The sequence below is a fragment of the Chiloscyllium plagiosum genome, chromosome 6 (assembly GCF_004010195.1).
Source record: "Chiloscyllium plagiosum isolate BGI_BamShark_2017 chromosome 6, ASM401019v2, whole genome shotgun sequence".
NCBI lineage: Eukaryota > Metazoa > Chordata > Chondrichthyes > Orectolobiformes > Hemiscylliidae > Chiloscyllium > Chiloscyllium plagiosum.
Genome location: NC_057715.1, coordinates 119,552,669 through 119,573,295, shown reverse-complemented (window position 1 = coordinate 119,573,295; position 20,627 = coordinate 119,552,669). Strand labels below are relative to the sequence as shown.

General features: G+C 49.1%; 1 protein-coding gene across 1 annotated transcript in view; it reads left to right on the top strand.

Annotated features, from left to right (window-relative positions):
• The window catches only part of LOC122551092 (dynein heavy chain domain-containing protein 1-like), a 221,247-nt gene that overhangs the window by 54,459 nt on the left and 146,161 nt on the right, over positions 1-20,627 (top strand). The window contains exons 14-21 of the mRNA XM_043692735.1: positions 3,205-4,526; positions 4,611-5,277; positions 5,787-6,517; positions 7,031-7,861; positions 8,117-8,794; positions 11,099-11,291; positions 18,108-18,233; positions 18,619-18,722. Coding sequence (XP_043548670.1) covers positions 3,205-4,526; positions 4,611-5,277; positions 5,787-6,517; positions 7,031-7,861; positions 8,117-8,794; positions 11,099-11,291; positions 18,108-18,233; positions 18,619-18,722 — 4,652 coding nt within the window. The remainder of the gene's footprint in view (positions 1-3,204; positions 4,527-4,610; positions 5,278-5,786; positions 6,518-7,030; positions 7,862-8,116; positions 8,795-11,098; positions 11,292-18,107; positions 18,234-18,618; positions 18,723-20,627) is intronic.

Sequence of the window (20,627 nt, the reverse complement as noted above, 5' to 3'; positions counted from 1 at the left end):
AGGGGATCTGATTGAGACATATAAGATTATTAAAGGATTGGACACTCTGGCGGCAGGAAATATGTTTCCGCTGATGGGTGAGTCCCGAACCAGAGTACGCAGCTTAAAAATACGGGGTAGACCATTTAGGGCAGAGATGAGGAGAAACGTCTTCACCCAGAGAGTGGTGGCTGTGTGGAATGCTCTGCCCCAGAGGGCAGTGGAGGCCCAGTGTCTGGATTCATTTAAGAAAGAGTCGGATAGAGCTCTCAAGGATAGTGGAATCAAGGGTTATGGAGATAAGGAAGGAACAGGATACTGATTAAGGATGATCAGCCATGATCATATTGAATGGTGATGCAGGCTCGAAGGGTAGAATGGCCTACTCCTACACCTATTGTCTATTGTCTATTATCTAAAATCCTTGTACATCACATTCACTGCTCTACCTTCATCAATGTGTTTTGTCACATCCCCAAAGAATTCAATAAGGTTTGTGAGGCATGACCTGTCCCTCACAAAGCCATGCTGACTATTGCTAATCAAACTATGGATTTCCAGGTAATCATAAATCCTGTCTCTCAGAATCCTCTCCAATACTTTACCCCCCATAAACATGAGACTAACTGATCTGTAATTCCCAGGATTGTCCTTATTTCCTTTCTTGAACAAGGGAATAACATTTCCCACCCCCCAATCATCTGGCAGTACTCCAGTGGACAGTGAGTGTACAAAGATCATCGCCAAATCTGCAGCAATCTCTTCCATCACTTTCTGTAGTAACCTTGGTATATCCCGTCTGGCCTAGGGCATTTATCTGCCCTTATGATTTTCAAAATTTTCAGTACATCCTCCTTCTTAACATCAACCTGTTCAAGCATATCAGCATAGCTGTCTTCAGAAATGTCAAGGTCCCTCTCACTGGTGAATTCTGACGCAAAGTATTCATTAAGGACCTCCCCTACCTCCTCTGACTCCAGGCGCAAGTTCCCTCTACTATCTTTGATTGGCCCTTCTCTCACTCTGGCCATCCTCTTGTTCCTCATGAAAGTGTAGAATGCCTTAGGGTTCTCCTTAATCCTACCCGCTAAAGCTTTCTCATGCCCCCTTCTAGCTCTCCTAAGTTCTTGAGTTCCTTCCTGGCTGCCTTATAACCCTGTAGAGCCCTCTCTGATCCTTGCCTCTTCAACCTTAAGTAAGCTTCCTTTTTCCTCTTGACTAGATGTTCCACATCTCTTGTTACCCAAAGGTTCCTTCACCCTACCATCCCTTCCTTGTCTCAGTGGGACAAACCTGGCCAGCAATATCAGCAAGTGCTTCCTAAACAACCTCCACATTTCTGTCGTGCATTTCCCAGAGAACATTTGTTCCCAATCTAAGCGCCCAGTTCCTGCCTAATAGCATCGTAATTCTCTCTTCCCCAATTAAATACTTTCCCATACAGTCTGCTCCTATCCCTCTCCATGAGTATTGTAAAGGTCAGGGAGTTGTGATCTCTATCACCGAAATGCTGTCCCATTGAGAGGTCTGACACCTGGCATGGTTCGTTGTCAAGCACCAATATGACCTCCCCTCTAGTTGGCCTGTCTACATACTGAGTCAGGTGGTAGTCCAGTGATGACAGGCAGAAAGAGGGAGGATGGCCTGAAGCAAGAGTTGGGAAGGAACTCAACAACAGACCCCTCAGAATTACTCCCAGTGCCATATGATGGCAAACATAAGAACAGGAGGGGTGATTGACTGAATACGTGGCTGGAGAACTGGTCAAGGAGGGGTGGCTGGAGAACTGGTCAAGGAGGGGTGGCTGGAGAACTGGTATAGGAGGGGTGGCTGGAGAACTGGTCAAGGAGGGGTGGCTGGAGAACTGGTATAGGAGGGGTGGCTGGAGAACTGGTCAAGGAGGGGTGGCTGGAGAACTGGTATAGGAGGGGTGGCTGGAGAACTGGTCAAGGAGGGAGGGCATCAGATTTCAGAGGCTTTGGAACTGGTTCTGAGGTAAGTGGAACAAGCTGGACAGGTTACAGCTTAATGAGACTGGGAGTGATATCCTCACGGGATTTACAAGGACTGCTAGGGTGGGTTTAAACCAGATCATCATCGGGACGGGGACCTCAGGGGGATCCCAAACTGGAAAGCAGTTCAGCTGGTAACAGGAAGTTGAAAAGCTGCAAGGGAGATCAGAACACAGGAGAAACAAAGCTGCAGATTGAATACACTTTGTGAACACAATGATGTCAAAAAGACAAAGGACACTATACCTGGACACACAGTACTCACAGCAAATTCAGTGATCTAAAAGCACAATTAGCGATACAGGAATATGATCTAATTGTCATTACAGAAACACAGTGGCATGGTGACTTGGACTAAGAGCTGAATATTCAAAGATATTCTACATTTTCCAAACTATCGTTGGCTTCCCCTTTAACAGGATAGATTAAACTGACTGGCCTTGTTTCTACTGGAGTTTAGAGAGTGAGGGGTGATTTGATTGAAGTGCATCAGGCCCTGCATGGTCTGGACAGGGTGGATGTGGAGAGAAGGATGTTTCCTCTTGTGGGTCAGTTCAGAACAAGGGGAGCCCTGTTTGAAAATTAGGGGACATATTTTCAGGACAGAGGGCAGAAAATTGTGACTTTGGAATGCTCTGCTTCAGAAGGTAGTGGTAGCAAGGTCATTGAATATTGTTAAAATAGAGTTAGGAACCTAAGATTTTTGGGGATAGATAGGAATGTGGAATCTGGCACACAAACAAATCTGTCATGATCATATTATAAGATGGGGTGGGTTAAAGGGGCTGAATGGCCTACTTCAGCTTAAACATCATAAATTCATATGATCCACTCCACTCTCACAATATGGTGTTAACCCTGTCCATATGTCACCCAGTACGATTAGTTTGACTCCCCAGGTGACCTTCCACCCATGTATCATTTTGCACCGAATGTCATTCTGTCCAGGTGTAATTGCTCCTACAGTGTCTTTGATCTGAAAAGTACGATTGTGAATGTGTTGATTGTTCAGTGAAACAATGCCTGGGTGAATAGAGCATCAAAATTCACAGTCTACTTTCACAGCCTCTCAACCCACACTCAGTTCCTCAGTGGTGAGTAAAAATGGACTGGCACCAGAACCAAATGTGGAGTAAAACTGAATTTGAGGCTGAGTTTGGGGTTATAATTGATGCTGGGCCTGAGGTTGATGTTGGGCCTGTGGTTGCTGCAGGGCCTGTGGTTGCTGCGGGGCCTGTGGTTGCTGCGGGGCCTGAGGTTGTTGCAGTGCCTGTGGTCGATGTTGGGCCTGTGGCTGCTGCGGGCCCTAAGGTTGCTGCTAGGCCTGAGGTTGATGTTGGGCCTGAGATTGATGTTGGGCCTGAGGTGGATGTTGGGCCTGTAGTTGCTGTGGGCCCTAAGCTTGCTGCTGGGCCTGAGGTTGATGTTGGGCCTGTGGTTGCTGCGGGGCCTGTGGTTGCTGCAGGACCTGTGGTTGATGTTGGGCCTGAGGTCAATGTTGGGTCTGTGGTCGATGTTGGGTCTGTGGTTGCTGCTGGGCCTGAGGTTAATGTTGGGCCTGAGGTTGATGTTACGCCTGTGGTTGATGTTGGGCCTGAGGTTGATGTTGAGCCTGAGGTTGCTGCTGGGCCTGAGGTTGCTGCTGGGCCTGTGGTTGCTGCTGGGCCCGAGATTGATGTTGGGCCTGAGGTTGATTTTGGGCCTGTAGTTGCTGTGGACCCTGAGGTTGCTGCTGGGCCTGAGGTTGATGTTGGGCCTGTGGTTGCAGCTGGGCCTGTCATTGCTGCTGGGCCTGAGGTTGCTGTGGGGCCTGTGGTTGCTGTTGGGCCTCTGTTTGCTGCAGGGCCTGAGGTTGCTGCTGGGCCTGAGCGTGTTGTTGGGCCTGTGGTTGCTGTTGGGTCTGAGGTTGATGTTGGGCCTGAGGTTGATGTTGGGCCTGAGGTTGCTGCTGGGCCTGAGGTTGATGTTGGGCCTGAGGTGGCTGCGGGGCCTGAGGATGCTGCTGGGCATGTGTTTGCCGCAGGGCCTGAGGTAGCAGCTGGGCCTGAGCTTGTTGTTGTGCCTGTGGTTGCTGCTGGGTCTGAGGTTGATGTTGGGCCTGAGGTTGATGTTGGGCCTGTGGTTGCAGCTGGGCCTGAGGTTAATGTTGGGCCTGTGGTTGCTGCTGGGCCTGAGGTTGATGTTGGGCCTGTGGTTGCTGCTGGGCCTGATGTTGATGTTGGGCCTGATGTCAATGTTGGGCCTGAGGTTGATGTTTGGCCTGTGGTTGATATTGGGCCTGAGGTTGATGTTGGGCCTGTGGTTGCTGCTGGGCCTGAGGTTGATGTTGGGCCTGAGGTTGATGTTGGGCCTGTGGTTGATATTGGGCCTGTGGTTGCTGCTGGGCCTGTGGTTGCTGCTGGGCCTGAGGTTGATGTTGGGCCTGAGGTTGATGTTGGGCCTGTGGTTGCTGCTAGACCTGAGGTTGATGTTGGGCCTGAGGTTGATGTTGAGCCTGTGGTTGCTGTTGGGACTGTGGTTGCTGTTGGGCCTGTGGTTAATGTTGGGACTGAGGTTGATGTTGAGCCTGAGGTTGCTGCTGGGCCTGTGGTTGCTGCGGGGCCTGTGGTTGATGTTTAGCCTGTGGTTGCTGCTGGGCCTGTGGTTGCAGCTGGGCCTGATGTTGCTGCAGGGCCTCTGGTTGCTGCATGGCCTGAGGTTGCTGCTGTGCCTGAGGTAGATGTTGGGCCTGTGGTTGATGTTGGGCCTGTTATTGCTGCGGGCCCTCAGGTTGCTGCCACGCCTCAGGTTGATGTTGGGCCTGTGGTTGCTGCTGGGCCTGTGGTTGCTGCTGGGCCTGAGGTTGCTGCGGGACTTGAGGTTGCTGCAAGGCCTGAGGTTGCTGCTGAGCCTGTGGTTGCTGCGGGGCCTGAGGTTGATGATGGGCCTGAGGTTGATGATGGGCCTGAGGTTGATGTTGGACCTGTGGTTGCTGCTGGTAGTCTGAGGTTGCTGCGGGACCCGAGGTTGATGTTGGGCCTGTGTTTGCTGCTGGGCCTGTGGTTGATGTTGGGCCTGAGATTGCTGCTGGGCTTGTGGTTGCTGCAGGGCCTGTGGTTGCTGCTGGGCCTGTGGTTGCTGCTGAGCCTGAGGTTGCTGTGGGGCCTGTGGTTGCTGCTGGGCCTCTGTTTGCTGCAGGGCCTGAGGTTGCTGCTGGGCCTGAGCGCGTTGTTGGGCCTGTGGTTGCTGCTGGGTCTGAGGTTGATGTTGGACCTGAGGTTGCTGCAGAGTCTGTGGTTGCTGCTGGGTCTGAGATTGATGTTGGGCCTGAGGTTAATGTTGGGCCTGAGGTTGATGCTGGGCCTGTGGTTGTTGCTGGGCCTGAGGTTGATGTTGGGCCTGTGGTTGATGCTGGGCCTGATGTTGATTAGATTAGATTAGATTTTAGATTAGATTAGATTACAGTGTGGAAACAGGCCCTTCGGCCCAACAAGTCCACACCGCCCCGCCGAAGCGAAGCCCACCCATACCCCTACATTTACCCCTTACCTAACACTACGGGCAATTTATTATGGCCAATTCACCTAACCTGCACATCTTTGGACTGTGGGAGGAAACCGGAGCACCCGGAGGAAACCCACGCAGACACGGGGAGAACGTCTGATGTCGATGTTGGGCCTGAGGTTGATGTTGGGCCTATGGTTGATACTGGGCCTGTGGTTGCTGCTGGGCCTATGGTTGCTGCTGGGCCTGAGGTTGCTGCTGGGCCTGAGGTTGATGTTGGGTCTGAGGTTGATGTTGGGCCTGTGGTTGCAGCTGGGCCTGAGGTTAATGTTGGGCCTGAGGTTGATGCTGGGCCTGTGGTTGCTGCTGGGCCTGATGTTGATGTTGGGCCTGATGTCGATGTTGGGCCTGAGGTTGTTGTTGGGCCTGTGGTTGATATTGGGCCTGTGGTTGGTACTGGGCCTGTGGTTGCTGCTGGGCCTGAGGTTGATGTTGGGCCTGAGGTTGATGTTGGGCCTGTGGTTGATGTTGGGCCTGAGGTTGATGTTGGGCCTGAGGTTGATGTTGGGCCTGAGGTTGCTGCAGGGCCTGTGGTTGCTGCAGGGCCTGTGGTTGCTGCAGGGCCTGTGGTTGCTGCTGGACCTGAGGTTAATGTTGGGCCTTTGGTTGCTGCTGGGCCTGTGGTTGCTGCTGGGCCTGAGGTTGATGTTGGGCCTGTGGTTGATGCTGCGCCTGAGGTTGATGTTGGGCCTGTGGTTGATGTTGGGCCTGTGGTTGATGTTGGGACTGAGGTTGATGTTGAGCCTGAGGTTGATGTTGAGCCTGAGGTTGCTGTGGGGCCTGTGGTTGCTGCGGGGCCTGTGGTTGATGCGGGGCCTGTGGTTGATGTTTGGCCTGTGGTTGCTGCTGCGCCTGTGGTTGCAGCTGGGCCTGATGTTGGTGCAGAGCCTGTGTTTGCTGCTTGGCCTGAGGTTGCTGTGGGGCTTGTGGTTGATGCTGGGCCTCTGGTTGCTGCAAGGCCTGAGGTTGCTGCTGTGCCTGAGGTAGATTTGGGCCTGTGGTTGATGTTGGGCCTGATATTGCTGCGGGCCCTCAGGTTGCTGCTGGGCCTCAGGTTGATGTTGGGCCTGTGGTTGCTGCTGGGCCTGTGGTAGCTGCTGGGCCTGAGGTTGCTGCGGGGCTTGAGGTTGCTGCAAGGCCTGAGGTTGCTGCTGGCAGTCTGAGGTTGCTGCAGGGCCTGTGGTTGATGCTGCGCCTGAGGTTGATGTTGGGCCTGTGGTTGATGTTGGGACTGAGGTTGATGTTGAGCCTGAGGTTGCTGTAGGGCCTGTGGTTGCTGCGGGGCCTGTGGTTGATGCGGGGCCTGTGGTTGCTGCTGGGCCTGTGGTTGCTGTGGGGCCTGTGGTTGATGCTGGGCCTGAGGTTGCTGCTGGGCCTGTGGTTGCTGCAGGGCCTGAGGTTGCTGCGGAGCCTGTGGTTTATGTTGGGCCTGCGGTTGCTGCTGGGCCTGTGGTTGCAGCTCGGCCTGAGGTTTCTGCTGGGCCTGAGTTTGCTAGGGGCCTGTGGTTGCTGCTGGGCCTCTGGTTGCTGCAGGGCCTGAGGTTGCTGCTGGGCCTGTGGTTGCTGCAGGGCCTGTGGTTGCTGCTGGGCCTGAAATTGCTGCTGGGCCTGAGGTTGATGTTGGGCCTGAGGTTGATGCTGCGCCTGTGGTTGATGCTGCGCCTGAAGTTGATGTTGGGCCTGTGGTTTATGTTGGGACTGAGGTTGATGTTAAGCCTGAGGTTGCTGTGGGGCCTGTGGTTGCTGCAGGGCCTGTGGTTGATGCGGGGCCTGAGGTTGATGTTTGGCCTGTGGTTGCTGCTGGGCCTGTGGTTGCAGCTGGGCCTGATGTTGGTGCAGGGCCTGTGGTTGCTGCTGGGCCTGAGGTTGCTGTGGGGCTTGTGGTTGATGCTGGGCCTCTGGTTGCTGCTTGGCCTGAGGTTGCTGCTGTGCCTGAGGTAGATGTTGGGCCTGTGGTTGATGTTGGGCCTGTTATTGCTGCGGGCCCTCAGGTTGCTGCTGGGCCTCAGGTTGATGTTGGGCCTGTGGTTGCTGCTGGGCCTGAGGTTGCTGCGGGGCTTGAGGTTGCTGCAAGGCCTGTGGTTGCTGCAAGGCCTGAGATTGCTGCTGGGCCTGTGGTTGCTGCGGTGCCTGAGGTTGATCATGGGCCTGAGGTTGATGTTGGACCTGTGGTTGCTGCTGGTAGTCTGAGGTTGCTGCGGGGCTTGAGGTTGCTGCAAGGCCTGAGGTTGCTGCTGGGCCTGAGGTTGCTGCTGGGCCTGTGGTTGCTGCGGGGCCTGAGGTTGATGATGGGCCTGAGGTTGATGTTGGACCTGTGGTTGCTGCTGGTAGTCTGAGGTTGCTGCAGGACCTGAGGTTGATGTTGGGCCTATGTTTGCTGCTAGGCCTGTGTTTGCTGCTGGGCCTGTGGTTGATGTTGGGTCTGAGATTGATGTTGGGCCCAAGGTTGATGTTGGGCCTGTAGTTGCTGTGGGCCCTGAGGTTGCTGCTGGGCCTGTGGTTGCTGCTGAGCCTGTGATTGCTGCAGGGCCTGAGGTTGCTGAGGGCCTGTGGTTGCTGCAGGGCCTGTGTTTGCTGCTGAGCCTGAGGTTGCTGCGGGGCCTGTGGTTGCTGCTGGGCCTCTGTTTGCTGCAGGGCCTGAGGTTGCTGCTGGGCCTGAGCGCGTTGTTGGGCCTGTGGTTGCTGCTGGGTCTGAGGTTGATGTTGGGCCTGAGGTTGCTGCAGGGTCTGTGGTTGCTGCTGGGTCTGAGATTGATGTTGGGCCTGAGGTTGATGTTGGGCCTGAGGTTGATGTTGGGCCTGTGGTTGCAGCTGGGCCTAAGGTTAATGTTGGGCCTGAGGTTGATGCTGGGCCTGTGGTTGTTGCTGGGCCTGAGGTTGATGTTGGGCCTGTGGTTGATGCTGGGCCTGATGTTGATGTTGGGCCTGATGTCGATGTTGGGCCTGAGGTTGATGTTGGGCCTATGGTTGATATTGGGCCTGTGGTTGCTGCTGGGCCTGTGGTTGCTGCTGGGCCTGTGGTTGCTGCTGGGCCTGTGGTTGCTGCTGGGCCTGAGGTTGCTGCTGGGCCTGAGGTTGATGTTGGGTCTGAGGTTGATGTTGGGCCTGGGGTTAATGTTGGGCCTGAGGTTGATGTTGGGCCTTTGGTTGCTGCTGGGCCTGTGGTTGCTGCTGGGCCTGAGTTTGATGTTGGACCTGTAGTTGATGTTTGGCCTGTTGTTGCTGCTGGGCCTGAGGTTGCTGTTGGGACCGAGGTTGATGTTTGTTTTAGCTCAGATTGAATCATATTCTGCTTTCAGAGATGGGTGAAACCTGGATTCCTGTGTGGGACATGACCCTCGCTGATCTTCTGTCCTATGACTTTCCCAGCTACAGTGACTTTATTGCACAGGTAGGTGAGCTTACTGTTTCTTACCACAAAAACACAGCTCCAGTAGGCAGGCAACTCCGTATACTGAACAATACTGAGGATAGGAGAGAGTGAGAGAGAGAGGGCATGGAGGGATGGGGAAGGAGCAAAGTGCCGCGGGAGGAATCTTAGACTCCAGGCTGAGTCTAAAATTCAAGCTAGTCTTTTCAGGAATGAAATGTGCAAACAAGTCCATACAGAGTGTGAGTAAGTATGAACGTTGAAAATGAAATAGGGAGATTAATTGTTATGAAAACATTAAGCGTATGGGGTTATCACAGTCCAGCCTGAATGGCAGCATAGGCTATAAAGGCTGAATGGCCTCCTTATAGTAATGCAATGGTGTAGCCCAGTGCCAATGTGGAAACCGCATTAGGGGCAACAATTTCTGTCAGCAAAGTCCAGGCAATCAGCTGGAATCAGCTTCCTCATGATGGTTGGTTGACCAATGACAAGAGGCTGGAGTTTCTCTGGAGCTTTAAGGAATGAAAAAAATCTCAAATAAACATATAAGTTTGTGAAGGGACTTGATGGGGTTGACACTGAGAGATTGATTCTGTCTAGGCAGGGGTATCTAAAACAAGGGAATAAGAGCACTATCATTTTGGACTGAGATGAGAATAGTTTCTTCACTTTAAGGGTTGTGAATCTTTGGAAATCTCTGCCCCAATATATTTAATTAAATAGATATAGATTTATCTAGCTGGGATAGATAAATATTTGGATCCAGGGAAGCCAGGAGTATGGGAATACGCAGGACTGTGAAGATGAAGCCCAGGATTAGCTCTGATCGTACTGCAAGTTGGAACAGTCTTGACGAGTGGAATGTTCTTTTCCTGCCCCTATTTTCTGTGTTGTAACTGACTGACCTGGTTGTAATAAAGGCAGTTGGGAGTGTGGTGCTGGAAAAGCACAGCAGGTCAGGCAGCATCCGAGAAGCAGGAAGATCAACGTTTCGGGCAAAAGCCCTTCATCAGGAATGAATCTGGGAGCCTCGGGGTGGAGAGATAAATGGGAGGGGGTGGGGTGGGGTGGGCGTAAGGTGGCTGATAGTGCAATAGGTGGATGGAGATGGGGGTAAGGGTGATAGGTTGGAGGGGAGGGTGGAGCAGATAGGTGGGAAGAAAGATGGACAGGTGGGACAGATCGTGAGGGCAGCGCTGAGCTGGGAGGTTGGAACTGGGAGAAGGTGGGGGGAGGGGAAATGAGGAAACTGTTGAAATCCACATTAATGCCATGGGAGTGTTACGAGGCAGAAGATGAGACGTTGTGTGGTAAGAGAGTGACGATGGAGGAGGCCCAGGGCCTGCATGTTCTCAGCGGAGTGGGAGGGGGAGTTGAAATGTTGGGCCACGGAGCGGTCTGGTTGGTTGGTGCAGGTGTCCCGGAGATGTTCTCTAAAGCACTCTGCGAATAGGTGTCCTGTCTCCCCGATGTAGAGGAGACCACATCGGGAGCAATGGATACAATAAATGACGTGTGGAAGTGCAAGCGAAACTTTGATAGATGTGGAAGGCTCCTTTGGGGCCTTGGATGGAGAAAAAGGGGGAGGTGTGGGCGCAGGGTTTGCAATTCCTGCGATGGCAGGGGAAGATGCCGGCAGGGGAGGGTGGGTTGGTGGGGGACTTGGACCTGACGAGGGAACAGTCTTTACAGGAAGCGGGTCGTAGTGGGGACGGAAATATATCTCTGGTGATGGGGTCCATTTGTAGGTGGGGGAAATGGTGGTGGATGATGTGTTGTATACGGAGGTTGGTGAAGTGGAAGGTGAGGACTGGGGGGGCTCTGTCTTGTTGCGGTTGGAGGGGTGGGTTCGAGGGCGGAAGTGCGGGACGTGGATAAGATGTGCTGTAATAAAGAAAGCACATGTATGCAATCAAACAGCTGCACTGGTAATCACAAACCAGCTTAGTGCAGAGGCAGTGGCTTTCCTGTCAATAGAGAAAGTCAATAAACTGCTCATTAAAGTATTCAAGGGGAAGTGGGCAGCCAACTGAACCTGGAGCCTAAGGAGGCCTCTGTCAGCATGGAGCTGAGATGTAGAGGTGGCTTCATGCTGTCAATAGAGAGGGATATGTAACTGTTTCTCAAGAACCTCAGGAATGTTGCTATACTGCACACAGTGGGATGTTCATCATTGTTCTCCTCTTTCTAGATATTAATCAAAGCTAAGAAGGAATTTGAACTTCAGAAACTCTTGCGGTCAGTGGAGAAACTCTGGCAGCATTATGAGTTCAAATTTGTGACACACATTGCAGTGATTCATTATCAGGATAATGAAGGTGGAAAACATCATCAGCCTCAGGAAAGCTGGGCTGCAAAAAACAGTGGAACATTAACCCTTATCGGTAAGAACAGACAGAGACAGAACCTGGTCATTGTCTAAGGATAGGGGTTTGGCCATTTAGGACTGAAATGAAGACAACCCCTTCACTCAGAGAGTGGTGAGCCTGTGGGATTCTCTACCACAGAAAATAACTGATGCCAAAACATTGAATGTCTTCAAGAAGGAGTTAGATATAATCCTGAGGGTTAAAAGGAACAAAGGGAGTGGGGACAAAGCAGGAACAAGGGACTGAGTTGGATAACCAGCCATGATTATATTGAATGGCAGAGGAGGCTCAAAGATCTGAATGGTGTAAACTGCCCTATTTTCTATATTTCTATCCCTCTGCTCAACCTCCATAGAATCTAGATTTGCTACAGTGCTTTGGGCTTTTGCTTCCAGCAGGGTATTTGTACCTGATGAGTCAATGCTTATGTTAGTTCCCGTAACATCAGAATTAGATATAAAGAAGGTGGTGTTGAAAGATTCAACAGGCATTTATTACAGCTCCGGCTATATACATATCTCACATTCACAGGCACTTCAGTGCCCAGGTTAATATTAGAAACAGAGCTGAAAATGTGTTGCTGGAAAAGCGCAGCAGGTCAGGCAGCATCCAAGGAGCAGGAGAATCGACATTTCGGGCATGAGCCCTTCTTCAGGAATGAGTCATTCCTGAAGAAGGGCTCATGTTCGAAATGTCAATTCTCCCGCTCCTTGGATGCTGCCTGACCTGCTGTGCTTTTCCAGCAACACATTTTCAGCTCTGATCTTCAGTATCTGCAGTCCTCACTTTCTCCTAATATTAGAAACAGGAGAGGAGAGGTCACAATGCTTGGAGTTTTTTTGTAGGCCTCCGCAGAGTTGCAGGGAGGTGGAAGAGAGGATTGACAAAACTATTCTGAGTACGTGTGAAAGGAACAGAGTTGTCATTATGGGGGACTTTAACTTCCCAACATTGACTGGAAATGCAATAACTCTAGTACGTTGGCTGGATCAGTTTTTGTCCAATGTGCACAGGAGGGTTTCCTGACACAGTATGTCGAAGGGCCGACAAGAGGGGAGGTGCTTGGTAATGAACCAGACTAGGTGTTCGATTTAGTTGTGGGTGAGCACTTTGGAGAGAGTGACCATAATTCAGTTATGTTTAATTTAACAATGGAAAGGGATAGGTACATGCCACAGGTCAAGAGTTATCAATGGGGCAAGGGCAATTATAATGCTATTAGACAAGAGTTAAGATGTATAGAATGGGGTAGCAAAATGCAGGGGTTGCAGACAATGGAAATGTGGAGCTGGTTTAAGGAACAGATATTGCGTGTCCTTGATAGGTATGTCCCTGTCAGGCAGGGAGGAAGTGATAAGGTAAGGGAACCGTGGTTTACTACAGAAATTGCATCTCTTGTTAAGCGGAGGAAGGAGGCTTATGTGTTGCTGAGGCGATGGAGAGTTACAGATCAGCGAGGAAGGATTTAAAGAGAGAGTTAAGAAGAGCAAAGAGAGGACACAAGCAGTCTTTAGCAAATAGAATAAAGGAGAACCCTAAAGCTTTCTATAGGTATATGAGGAATAAAAGGATGATTAGGGTAGGAATAGGGCCAATCAAAGACAGAAGTGGGAAGTTGATTGTGGACCCTGTGGAGATTGGAGAGGTACAAAACGAATATTTCTCATCGGTGTTCACTCACGAAAAGGAGAATATTGTAGAGAAGAATGAGGTACGAGATAGTAGACTAGAAAGGATCAAGGTTAGTTATGAACAGATGTTATTAATTCTAGAAAGGAGTGAAAGTAGACAAGTCCCCTGGGCCAGATGGGATTGATCTGAGGATTCTCTGGGAAGCGAGGGAGGAGATAGCAGAGCCATTGGCTTTGATATTTGATTCGTCATTGTCTACAGGTTTAGTACCTGAGGACTGGACGATTGCAAATGTTGTGCCCTTGTTCAAGAAGGGCAGTAGAGATGACGAAGTTAATTATAGACCAGTGAGCCTTCTGTTGTAGGAAAGGTTTTGGAAAGGATTATAAGAGATAAGATTTATAATGATCTATCAAGCAACAATTTGATTTCAGATAGTCAACATGGTTTTGTCAAGGGCAGGTCGTGTCTCACAAACCTCATTGAGTTTTTTGAGAAGGTGACCAAGCATGTAGATGAGGGTAGGGCAGTTAACGTGTTATACATGGATGTCACTAAAGCCTTTGATAAGGTTCCACATGGTAGGCTGTAGGATAAAATGCAGAGGCATGGAATTGAGGGCGATTTAGCAGTTTGGATTAGAAACTGGCTTTCTGAAAGAAGGCAGCGAGTGGTGGTTGATGGAAACAATTCAGCCTGGAGTCCAGTTACTAGTGGTGTGCTACAAGGATCTGTTTTGGGACCACTGCTGTTTGTCATTTTTATAAATGACTTAGACGCAGGCAAAGGTGGATGGATTAGTAAATTTGCAGACGACAGTAAAGTCAGTGGAGTAGTGGACAGTGTGGAAGAATGTTACAGGTTGCAGGGGGACTTGGATAAACTGCAGAATTGGGCTGAGAGGTGGCAAATGGAGTTCAATGCAGCTAAATGTGAGGTGATGCACTTTGGGAAGAATAACAGGAAGACAGAGTACTGTGTCAATGGAAAGATTCTTGGTAGTGTGGATGTGCAGAGGGATCTTGGAGTCCACGTACATAGATCCCTGAAAGTCGCCACCCAGGTGGATAGTGCTGTTAAGAAGGCATGCGATGTGTTAAGTTTCATTCGAAGAGGGATTGAGTTCCGGAGCCGCAATATCATGCTGCAACTATACAAAACGCTGGTGCGGCCACACTGGGAATATTGTGTACTGTTCTGGTCACCATATTTCGGGAAGGATGTGGAAGCATTGGAAAAGGTGCAGAGGAGATTTACCTGGATGTTGCCTGGTCTGGAGGGAAGGTCTTTTGAGGAAAGGCTGAGAGACTTAGGTCTGTTCTCATTGGAAAGAAGGAGGCTAAGAGGGGATTTGATAGAGACATACAAGATGATCAGAGGATTAGATAGGGAAGATGGTGAAAGTCTTTTTCCTAGCATGATGACTCAGCTTGTACAAGTGGGTATAGCTACAAATTGAGGGGTGAACATAGAACATAGAACATAGAACTATACAGCACAGAACAGGCCCTTCGGCCCACGATGTTGTGCTGAACATTTGTCCTAGCTTAAGCACCCATCCATGTACCTATCCAATTGTTGCTTAAAGGTCACCAATGATTCTGACTCTGCCACTCCCACAGGCAGCGCATTACATGCCCCCACTACTCTCTGGGTAAAGAGCCTACCCTGACATCCCCCCTATACCTTCCACCCTTCACCTTAAATTTATGTCCCCTTGTAACACTCTGTTGCACCCGGGGAAAAAGTTTCTGACTGTCTACTCTATCTATTCCTCTGATCATCTTATAAACCTCTATCAAGTCACCCCTCATCCTTCGCCGTTCCAACGAGAAAAGGCCGAGAACTCTCAACCGATCCTCGTACGACTTCCTCTCCATTCCAGGCAACATCCTGGTAAATCATCTCTGCACCCTCTCCAAAGCTTCCACATCTTTCCTAAAGTGAGGCGACCAGAACTGCACACAGTACTTTCTTATTTGTCCTTCCAAAATGGACAACCTCACACTTGACAGGGTTGAACTCCATCTGCCACTCCTCAGCCCAGCTCTGCATCATATCTAAGTCCCTTTGCAGCCAACAACAGCCCTCCTCACTATCCACAACTCCACCAATCTTCATATCATCTGCAAATTTCCTGACCCACCCTTTGACTCCCTCTTCCAAGTCATTAATAAAAATTACAAACACTGTGATAGATTTAAGACAGATGTCAGAGGCAGGTTCTTTACACAGAGAGTGGTAAGGGCATGGGATGCCCTGCCTGCCACATTAGGGAGATTTAAACACTCCTTGGATAAGCACATGGATGATGATGGGATAGTATAGGGGGACAAGCTGAGAATAGTTCAGAGGTCGGCGCAACATCGAGGGCCGGAGGGCCTGTTCTGCGCTGTATTGTTCTTTGTTCTATGTTCTATGTTCTATTCAGTGGCAGATAGTAGTACACTCTCAGCAGCATGTCATGCATCAAGTAGCCTCCTGTTAATATGGAGTTGAGATCTTTATATGTTCTGAGATTATGCACTCTGTTACAGCAGTGATATCATGACCACATCTCTTAAAACTATATTGACTATGAGCCATCACAAACGCTGGGAGAAGTTGGCTTCTATAATTCTTCCTATCAAAGTGTACAAGCTCATATTTTCTATGTTGAAGATTACTTGTCAATAACATACTCAGTTTGCAAGTTTATTAATGTATTTTATCACACTCCACCTTGTATCATCTGCATCCCGCAATTGAGTAACAAATATGAATTTGGAAATTTAATCCAATTTATAGAAACACACAGGCAGCAGTAGGCTATTCTGCCTCTCAAGCTTACTGTGCTATATTTGGATCCTGACTGATCATCTACCTCAATGCCATATTCAGCATTACCCCCCTCTCCATTGATATCAGCAGTAACTACAAACCTACAAATTTCTGTCTTGAATCTTCTCAATGACTGAGCTTCCATAGCTTCTAGGACAGAGAATTCCAAAGATTCACCACCCCTTGAGTGAAATTATTCCTTATCTCACTCCAAAGTGGACTGCTCCTTATCCTGAGTCCCTTAGTTCCAAATATCCCCCACACTCACAACCCCTCTCCCCACCACCGCTCCCCGTACACTTCCCACATCTATCATGTTGATTCCTGTAAGAACTTTACACATTTCTATGACAACCTCTCTCATTCTTCTAAGAATCAGTGAATACCAAGCAAGGTTCCTCATAGATCAGTCCCACCACCAAAGGAATCAGCCTCTGCTGCATTCCCTCTATAGTAAGGCAACCAGAACTTCACACAATATTCCAAGTGCAGTCTCGCCAGGGCCCAGTACGACGGCAACAACACACCTTTGCACCTGCCCTAAAGCCCTTTTGTGAAAAAGGCTTACATCTCATTAGTCTTCCTAGCAGCTTGCTGCACTCGTGTGTTAGCCTTTGTTGATGTATTCACAAGGACACCCAGGTCTCTTTGGACCTCAACTCTTCCCAATCTCTCACTTTTAAAAAATACTTTGCATCTCCACTCCTTCCACTGAAATAGATAATCTTATCCCCATTATATTCCACCTGAAAATGTAGGTAAAGATTGTTTCTGTAAATGATGAAATCAGTGATTCCAGCACTGATCCCTGTGCATGTCATTATCTCTCATGTATCATTTTAAATAACTACCTTTAGCATTTAATCTCTGATAAAGAGTCTTCTGGACTTGAAGGGTTAGCTTGCTCTCTCTCCACAGAAACTGGCTAAGCTTATGTGATTTCCAGAATTTCTTTGTCTTCAATTTTTAATTGACTTACTATCGGTGTCTGAACCTGCAGCTGCCTGGAGCCCAAGCTCTGGAATTCACTCCCTAAATCTTTCTGCTTCTTTACCCAACTCTCTTTTAAGGTGCTTCTTAAAAGCTTTGACCAAATTTATGCACACTTACACTAATATTTCTTTACATGGCTCAAGGGAAAATACTTTGATAATGACATTAAAGGTTCGATGTACATTTGAGTTGTTGCTGCTTGTAGCTCGCTTCAAAAAACCAGTCAAGTGGGTGAGGGGAAGAAGCTGAAGTTCCTCATCTTCCTGGCACTGTGTCAGTGTGATGGCTCTTAATAGGACTAACTGAGTTGGTCTTGCAGAGAGCCAGAATGGATATGACAGGCTGAAAGGCCTGCTTCTGTGCTGTTACTGTATAGAATTCTATGAATGCTGATGGAGAAGGATGAGTTTGTTGGATACCACATTCAGAGTTAAGGAGAAGGAAACTGACTATAACTGTAAGAATAAAATGGAATAAAATTGGTTGTTAGAATCCCTACAACGTAGAAACAGGCCCTTCAACCCAACATGTCCACACTGACCCTCCGAAGAGTAACGCACCCAGACCCATTCCCCTACCCTGTTACTGTACATTTACCCTGACTAATGCACCTAACCCACACATACCTGAACACTATGGGCAAGTTTGCACGGCCAATCCACCTGACCTGCACATCTTTAGATAGTGGGAGGAAGCCGGAGCACCCAGAGGAAACCCATGCAGACACAGGGACAATGTGCAAACTCCGCACAGACAGTCACCCAAGGCTGGAATCAAACCTGGGTCCCTGGCTCTGTGAGGCAGCAGTGCTAACCACTGTTTTTGGATTAGTGGTGCTGGAAGAGCACAGCAGTTCAGGCACATCCGAGGAGCAGCAAAATCAATGTTTCGGGCAAAAGCCTTCGTCAGGAATAAAGGCAGAGAGCCTGAAGCGTGGAGAGATAAGCTAGAGGAGGGTTGGGGTGGGGAGAAGGTAGCATAGAGTACAATGGGTGAGTGGGGGAGGGGATGAAGGTGATAGGTCAGGGAGGAGGGTGGAGTGGATAGGTGGAAAAGAAGATAGGCAGGTAGGACAAGTCCGGACAAGTCATGGGGACAGTGTTGAGCTGGAAGTTTAGAACTAGGGTGAGATGGGGGAAGAGGAAATGAGGAAACTGTTGAAGTCCACATTGATGCCCTGGGGTTGAAGTGTTCCGAGGCGGAAGATGAGGCGTTCTTCCTCTAGGCGTCTGGTGGTGAGGGAGCGGCGGTGAAGGAGGCCCAGGACCTCCATGTCCTCTTCTGAGCCACCGTGCTGCCCCCAATTACATTGAGAAAAGTGGGAGGCTAAGAGATGAGTTATTGACTAGCTTCTGATTCTGATATGCGTTCACCTGTCTGACCCAGAGATGGAGAGAGTGAGATGGCAGACTGAGGATAGTTTGATGACGCTGAGCATGATTGTGTCAACGACAGCACCTGGAAACATTCAGGAAGAAGCCGAGAAACTTATGGAAATGATCCAGCACTTTGGTAAGTAACGTAATGCACATATCACCATCATCAACCCGCTCACAACCACAAAAACCAAAACTCCAGGGCCTGCTTTCTGTCCAGTGCTGGTCAAACTCATTGCCGTGAAATCATTGATACATTGTCCCCATTGTCCGACTGCTATCCTTATCATTTCCACACCTCACTGCTGCCTTCCAAATCATCTCCACCCACTAAACATAACCAACAACCATTTTACACACACACACACACAATTCTCCCATCACAGCAGCATCAACAATTGTGAAAGAACTAGAAATGGAGATACCCAATTGACACATGATCTGTTTGGTCTAAAGGCCCATGTCCTGTCAGTCCTTCTCCCACATTTTGTATTCCCATGTCTTCTTCTGTCATTCTCCAGGGGAGCTGCTGGATCTGTGGAAAATGTTCCAGGATAAGTGGGTCTTTCTTCATCAGGTCTTTTATGAGATGGAACTGAATGCTCGGAAACCAGATCCAAATTTGGTGAGTGGCCCCTGGTCAGAACAGAACCTGAGAGAGTAAAATGGGTTAGAGACGTAACTAACAATCTCAGCATCATCAGTCAGGCAGCTCCTGTTCACACAAGATTTGAGGGACCATCTTCCTCAGCTTTGGAGCTGTGAAGCACTCAGTTCCCAGCCACAGAGCAAAACTCCAGAACCTTGGAGAACCTTACCCTCTAGGAACTCCAGAACCTTACCCTCTAGGAAGGAGGGTAAGGAGGAAAAGGATTATGGGAGTTGGGTTGAAGAGTGTTAAATATAGCAGGTAAGGAGTTGAAACAAACAGGGAGAATGCTGGAGAAACACAGCAGTTCTGGAAGCATCTGTGCAGATATAAACAGGGTTAATATTTCAAGTCCGGTATGACTCTTGAGAAAAGTTCTGAAACAAAGAGCCATATGCAGAGATTCGCACTGTCCAGGCTGGATGGCATGTTCCTGGGCAAATTCAAGTGGGTGTCCAAGCCCAGTCGGCCCATTCCCCAGTTCCCACCTCTGTTTCTCTCATTTCCTTCCCTCTTGTCATTCTGCCTCCTCACTTCCCTCTTTCTCTCTACCCTCTCCCTTTCTTCACTCCCTTCTATTTCTCTGTGTTTATTTTCAGCATTAACAGTTTTTCATTTTTGTACAGGTGTTATGGACCAGTCCAAACCCCCTCAGAACATTTCAGGAAGGTAGCCCAGGCCCTAATCTTTCTAATTGTTTTAAGTAGGTATAACGTGGGTATTCCAAGAGTGAGGCAGCAGGCCCAACCACTCAACTTCAAACAAAACAGAATTTATTTATACACGAACAAAAGAAAATCAAATTTAGAATAACATAATTATTTGAAACCCAATTGACTCTATCGCGACTTAATGATGCTGTTCCAAATACTTGCAACATCCCCATAAACACTCTTTGGCAAAAAAAGGTAAAATCAAACACAGGTTCTTACAAGAGAGATGTCAGAGAGAGAGATTCAGTATGGAACATCATCTTCGATGTAGCTGTTTCTTTGATTAGCAGCTCTGAACAGCCAAACTGCTAAAACCAAACCAAAAATGTGTTGCTGGAACAGCGCAGCAGGTCAGGCATCATCCAGGGAACAGGAGAATCGACGTTTCGGGCATAAGCCCTTCTTCAGGAATGAGCAGAAGGGCTTACGCCCGAAACGTCGATTCTCCTGTTCCCTGGATGCTGCCTGACCTGCTGCGCTTTTCCAGCAACACATTTTCAGCTCTGATCTCCAGCATCTGCAGACCTCACTTTCTCCTAAAACCAACCAAACCAAGCCAGAGAACTACTGAACTGGGAGAACTGGCCACACCCCTTTCATTGTACAAGTTTTTTTTAAACTTGAAAGGTTTTTGCCTGAGGCAGTATATGTTAGGTATAATCAAATTGGCCCTAAAACCCATCCAAACTAGACACATCGGAACCTTTGCATTTATCACCCCCCTGAAAAAAAACAAGGACCGAATAACCTTGTCAAAGGAGCAACATCATCCCAAAAGGTGACGAGTTAGCTGTCTGAAGCAGTCTGCTACTTCATCCCCATCAAAGGGAAGAGTAGGTGTTTTATAACTGATACATAGGACATGTCATTGACGTTATTTATTTCCCATCACTAATTGTCTGGAGTTTTGTAGATCAGATGAGATGAGAGAAGCTGCTCTGTCACTTTGAGGAGGTGAAAATGTGTTGCTGGAAAAGCGCAGCAGGTCAGGCAGCATCCAGGGAACAGGAGAATCGACGTTTCGGGCATAAGCCCTTCTTCAGGAAAAGGAGGTGCCTGGCACTCTAATCTCAGAGATACATCCACTGCCCTAGCTGAATGGCATGTCCCTGGGCAGAGTGGAGAGAGGAACCCAGGCTCAGTTTGTTCCTTTCCATCCACCTGTTCC